The 5,851-nt window shown below is 40.5% G+C and overlaps 1 protein-coding gene across 1 annotated transcript in view; it reads left to right on the top strand.

Moving 5' to 3' along the window:
• Positions 1–1,136: 1,136 nt before the first annotated feature.
• NGLY1 (N-glycanase 1) overlaps positions 1,137–5,851 on the top strand; it is a gene marked incomplete at its 5' end in the record, with an annotated part of 24,293 nt that continues 19,578 nt past the window's right edge. The window contains 2 exons of the mRNA XM_010133620.1: positions 1,137–1,251; positions 3,370–3,612. Of these exons, the coding sequence (XP_010131922.1) occupies positions 1,137–1,251; positions 3,370–3,612 (358 nt within the window). The remainder of the gene's footprint in view (positions 1,252–3,369; positions 3,613–5,851) is intronic.

Here is a 5,851-nt window from a genome sequence, read left to right as displayed (position 1 = left end):
CAGGGCCCGGTTCCCGGCCGTGACTCGTCTCGGCAGGGCGTGGGCACCGAAGGGATCTGTGGGCACTGCGGGCAGAGGTCGGGCGGCAGCGGCGTGACAAGTCGAGTGCTTTGACTGGCGTGCCTTTTCAGAAAAGAGGGTCCGCTTGTGAGTTTAGTAATTACTCTTGGGTTACTAATGCAGCTTCGGAAAGAGTTTGTCATAAAATGCTCACATACAGCAATTTATTTCTGGCCTTACAGACTTTTTATGCCTTGTGATCGTTGAGTCATATGATTCAATTTTGTTACATAATACCGAAGTTCAAAACCATCTTGCTTCTTTTTGTTATTTATTGCTTGTTGGTTTATGTTGAGGCCTTTTTTCTCTATTAAAAACCTGCACTAGCCCTGATTCTGCAAGCATTTAAGGACCTAAAATTTAGTGGATGCATAACAAGTAATGCTGAAATATTAAATTGACTTTTCTGTTGCCTTTCTCAACTGTCTCAGAAAGATTGGTATCAAGAATTAATTATAGCTGAATTTTAGCAAGGTGGCTCTGTAGGGTGTACATACACACCAGTTTGTGTGATTGACCTTGATGTCTGCAAATAACTCGAGATGTGTGAGCTGCCTCTCCCTGTCTTATATCTGATTTATCAAGCATTTGAAGAAACTGCTGGTGAGGGAGAACAGTGGGCCCCACACTGACTCCTTTTAAAGAAACAGGCAAGAGAAGAAGGTTTAGAACAGTTGAAAGAAGAAAAGGGAACTGAGAGGTAGTCCTTCAAGGTGGACCTAAAATCATCTGGCATTGAGCTGAAGAGTTCGGTCAGAATGCTACCAGGTCGGGGGGGCTGGGGAAGTTGTCTTTAAGAGTCACTGCAGACTAAGCCCTGCTGGCTAGGACTACAAATCACTTATTTCTGAACATAAGTTGCAAACTAAAACTTAGAACCATGTTGCAATTCTCAAAGTTAAATGGAGAAGGAATGAATTAAGTCTGAGTTTTAGATAGGTTTTACACTCTGCTTATATGGTGTGAGTGAAACTAAAAAAATCTCTTATGAAGGACTAGTGCTGCTTAGTGCAGTTACCTAGCTTTTAATTTGTTTATTTAATCTGCAAACTAATTAAAATTTACACTTTCTTCAGGAATCCTTATGAAGAAAAATACAGATTAATTCGGATTGGAAATCCAGCATTTTCCACGAGACTGTTGCCTGTCAGAGGAGCAGTTAATTGTTTATTTGAGATGGGATTTCAAGAGGTGAGTATAATTTAGTAATTTCTGGTGCCTTCGTCAGTTTACACACTAAAATTTAAAATAGGAATTTTTTTCTGCTTTCCCAGTTGCAAAGCACTAGACTTTAAGCCAGTTGCTATTGTCTCTTCATCCTTGTTTGCATGTATCTGTAGCTAACCAACAAAAAACTTGAGGAGACTGCAGAAGTATGGTGGAGCTAGAGCTAACCTGATCTGTGATAAGAATGTTTTTCTGCTGTTCAGATGCACTATTAGTTTGCTTAATTGTCAGATACGTATCCATGCTGGCACAAAGGAAACGGTGGGAAACGTGGTGAAAACCGTTTCCCTTAGTAGCAGGCCACTGTTAGTGGTGGACATCAGACTGTACCATCAGACAGTAGCTTCCATATTGAGAATCTATGTTGAAACCATGTTTTGGAAGGTGAGGGGTGGGGGGAGTGGGGAGCTGCTCTTCTAATGCTTGTTCCTACTATCAGTAGGGTTTGTGTGACCCCGTAGCGAGTTGGTTAAGGGAGGCTGAACAGATTAATCTCCCAAAACAAAAAAGGTATTTTTCGGCCAATTCACAGTGCAACTGTACAAATACTACTGTTGTCATGACAGCAGTGGAGGGCAACAAACTACTGAAGTAGGAGGAGAGTGGGACTTTTACCCATTTAAAACGGTTATGGAACTGTATCCTAAATTAGTCTGGAGTGAATCTTGGTTCTGCTGCAATCGGAAAGATAGATTTCAAGATTGTTTAGTGTCCTGAAATGATTCCTGTCCTGGTGGAACTGCCAAAGCTTGTTAAGTTAGAAGCAGCCTTTTTAATTACAGGAGATCTGGGGTGAAAAAACCAACTCTTGTTTAATGGTGCAAAGCTCTTGCCCTAGCTTTGCCTTAATTTGTCTTTGATGCCACGCTTCAGTATGGGTTATGTACATTATGTCACTTAGGTCCACCTGTCATGGGACCTCTGCCTTCCCTCCTGGGGAAGTTCATTAGTGTAGTTGTCCTCATTTAAAAAAAAAGTATGCTGAAAGAAATGGTGACTGCAGAGAGAAAGCGTCTGCGCCTTTATTCTCATACTGGTGCTTGGGAGATAATTTTTAATGATGTGTTTTGGCAAAGCATTGGTCAGTGTACCTAGTGAAGCACTCAAGCAGTAATAACCTAGTCATTTTGAACACGTTATGAAGTGCTGCTCCCATTTCCGTCAGATCTTTGAGAGCATGTTGGCTCAGTCTTACGGTTGTGTCAGTTGAGACTGGAGCTCACAAACTTGTCTTCAACTGGGTAACTAAAGTTGTTCCTCCTTTTTTCTCTGCTTGGTAAGACAGCTTTTTCAGTTAAAGTGAGGACCCATCTTCTGGGTTAATACATTCCATTTAGTTTTGTGGCAATTCTGAGTGTTAAAGTGAAGCACTGTCTGTGGTGATAGGTGATGTAACTGTGGATAAACGAATTAGTTGAATAAATAGAAGTGCTGCAACAGTAGAAACTGAAACTCTTAAACTATTGTTTCAGAATACTCATGTTTTTGCTAACATGTTTCTTCATGATAAGTGCACCGAGCCTTTGCTTTTATTATAATTCTGGTTTTTGTTCTGCTACCAGTAATCATGTTACAGTCCAAAATAGGAACCCAGAAATCAAGCCGGATACAGGTCTAAAGAGTAATATTTCCCATCTGAAAACTCTTAAAACTGAAAAGATATCAGTATAGAAGAGAATTCCCAGCAGATGCCATTCTAGGGGCTTCTTCCCCCAACATTGGATATTCCCCAGCATTTGCTGGTTGCCCAGCATTTCACTGCTGTACTGTCAGAACTGAGCATTTGTTGTTAATTTCTTTTGTTGCTGCTTTCTTTGCCAAACCCTAATTGCATTGTCCCTGTGTGGCTCTGCAAAATAAGTTACTAACAGAAGCATGATGTTATGAGCCCTTTTTATCTAGATTGACTGTAGGTTTTTGATCTAATAGCATCTGCTGTAAGGGACCTAATCTGAAGGCTGAATCCTGCCAAGCCTTAGCCTGCTCACTTCCAGTAAATGATACAGCTGTTAACAGTAGATACAAACCGCTAACTAGCTTAAGACTCGCATTAACTGCTGAATTAATTTCTCTAAATTTCAGGGAGAAACTCACCTGGTTCTACCTAAGGAAGCTTCAATTGAGCAGCTACGTAAAATCAGAAACTTAATTGCTGGAGAGAGGAGTAGCAGACTGAATGAGGCAAATCAAATCCACAGATCAGGATCCTCTGAAGTTGCAACGACCACTCAGGCAGTTGCACAGCAGCCTTCAAGACCTGCTGACTCTGCTCTTGCCCCTGCCTGTCAACAACCAGACACATCACTTGTGAAATCTCTTAAAATGGTAACTATAACTTTGTAACAGAATGGTAATGAAAACTTCATAGGTGCACTAATCCTGAGTATAAAGATTGAAGAAGAGTTAACTGTTGGGACAAGTTCCTCAGAGAGGCTGTATAGCCTCCAAATGTGGGTGTTTTCAAGACCTGACTGGATAAAGCCCATATCAACTTGGTCTCACCTCATGTCCAACCTTCTGTTCAAAGCAGGGTAGCTTAGAGGAATTTTTTTATTTTTCCAATGGTTTCTGAAGTTTTTGGATGTTTTCTTTGGTCTCCACACAAATTCAACATGAAACGTGCCATAACAGAATATTAGCAAGAGATTTTGTTGAAATGTCCACAAATGTTTCGTTGATTAGAGTGTTGTGGAAGAAAAAGCTGATTTGTATTGAAAGGGAAAAATGGGGTGGGGTAACAAAGTGGTGGGTTAATCCAAGACCCAGGGCTGTGTACTGCGTCTGGTATTTGAGAGCCAAAAGAACAGGAGCGCAACTGTAGCGTTTGTAATTGTTGGTGTCTTGATTCACATATTATGACTTTTATATGTAGCCTGTGAGGCCTTTCTTTTTTCATGTGCAGCTGTCATGAGTGACAGGAATTTAGCCAGGCAATGACAAATCTGTGTTTCCCTTGACTAAGAGGCTGAGATGAAGTATCATGACAAGGAGGCAGAGTCCTTTTACCTGATGTTACTTGGCCTGATGGGAGAAGATTCTTAACACCTCATACAAATTTGGAAAATGAGGTTATGCCTTTTGATAGAAGGTTTGAAGAATTCTGTGGTTTAACTTTGTAAGGGTTTTTTTCCCCTAGAGCCAGTGTCACTTCAGTCTTAAAGCTGGTGTAAGATGAATCCTTCCAAAAGCTCACTTCTCATACATCCTTAAACAAAGTTTTTCTCTTTTAAATGATATTATCAGTATATTGTTGGATGTTGAACTATAACATACTTTTTTCCCCCCCCCAATACCTATGCAAGATCAGTGGAAGAGCAATGATAAAGCATAGATTGAAGTGATGGCTTTTGGAGAGAGAGAGAGAGCAAGCACCCGGTGACCCATCATCACCATAATGTCCTTTGCGAAAGGAACTGTTGTACGCCTTGAATATTGAGCCGTTTAATCTAATTATGTTAGCATGCCAGTAGTTGCCTCCCTGACTGGCTTTATTTGAATTTTTTTTTTTTTTTTGCTCCTTTGGTTTTATTCTCTCAGCCATTTTTGAAATGGTGGTTAGAAGTAATTATGAAACCTCTAATGTCTTGCTGCAGTATTAGTCAGTACTGGAAGCTTTAAAACTTGTGTTAATCTTGCACTGAGAAAAATGTTGCAGATTTCAAATTGATACTTGATGTATTCTGAGGTTAATCCTTCTTTTGTAGTTATTCTGCTCTGTCTTATGCTAGCCATCACAGTTGTGGATCCATTCCCCTGCAACTTACTTTTCCATGCTTCTTGACATTCAACATGGGTGTTGGGACCAAAATTAATACAATTTTGGAGACACTGCTAGTGCAGTGTTGGCACTCTGTTGGAGCGCTGTATTTCAGCTGATCTCTTCAGGGTATTATACTGATAGCTCTGAGCCATTGAATTTGACCTATATAGTCTGGGTTGATCAGAAGTCCATAAAATACCTTCTGACTATGACTTGGCCATTTCACTTGCACAGCAGTAGTTGGGTTTTTAATTAGTGAGTATACTGCAGGGGTACAGTTGTGTTCTTGTTGTATGCACTGCTGTCAGATGTTGGAGAGATTTAGAGTGGTTTTTTTTGTCTTACCTGTGTTTTATACCAGTGATTCATGGGAGTTCTAGTAAGCACAGGGAAAAGTGGATTACAGCAGAGACAGCAGAGGAGTATTCCTAAATAGCACTGTTCTAGGGACGTACCTCATCATTATTTTGCCTCGTCTGTGGCTCTTCTGTGTTTCTTAACATAAGGTGTTCTTGGAACTTAGAGAAAGAAAAATTCTGGATAGTCATTATACTGGTGGATGGATTCTGACCCCTTCCTGGATGACAGTAATTATAGCAGGAGAGAGGTATCCTAACTTAGGTTTGCAGTGAGGTTCACCATGTACCTAGATGTTTGCATAAGAATTCCTTGGTATACAGTGGATTCCATGAAACCACTTAAGCACTACTGTAACATTGATGGTGTTTGCCAGTGGAAGAATCTGAATTATCAAAGCATCTGGGAGACTTTCTGCTGTGCTGAGCAATATGTCTGAACACTCTT

This window comes from Buceros rhinoceros, unplaced genomic scaffold, assembly GCF_000710305.1.
Source record: "Buceros rhinoceros silvestris isolate BGI_N320 unplaced genomic scaffold, ASM71030v1 scaffold3323, whole genome shotgun sequence".
Classification (NCBI taxonomy): Eukaryota; Metazoa; Chordata; class Aves; order Bucerotiformes; family Bucerotidae; genus Buceros; species Buceros rhinoceros.
Note: the sequence above shows the minus strand (reverse complement) of the source record. Positions and strands in the feature narration are given on the sequence as shown.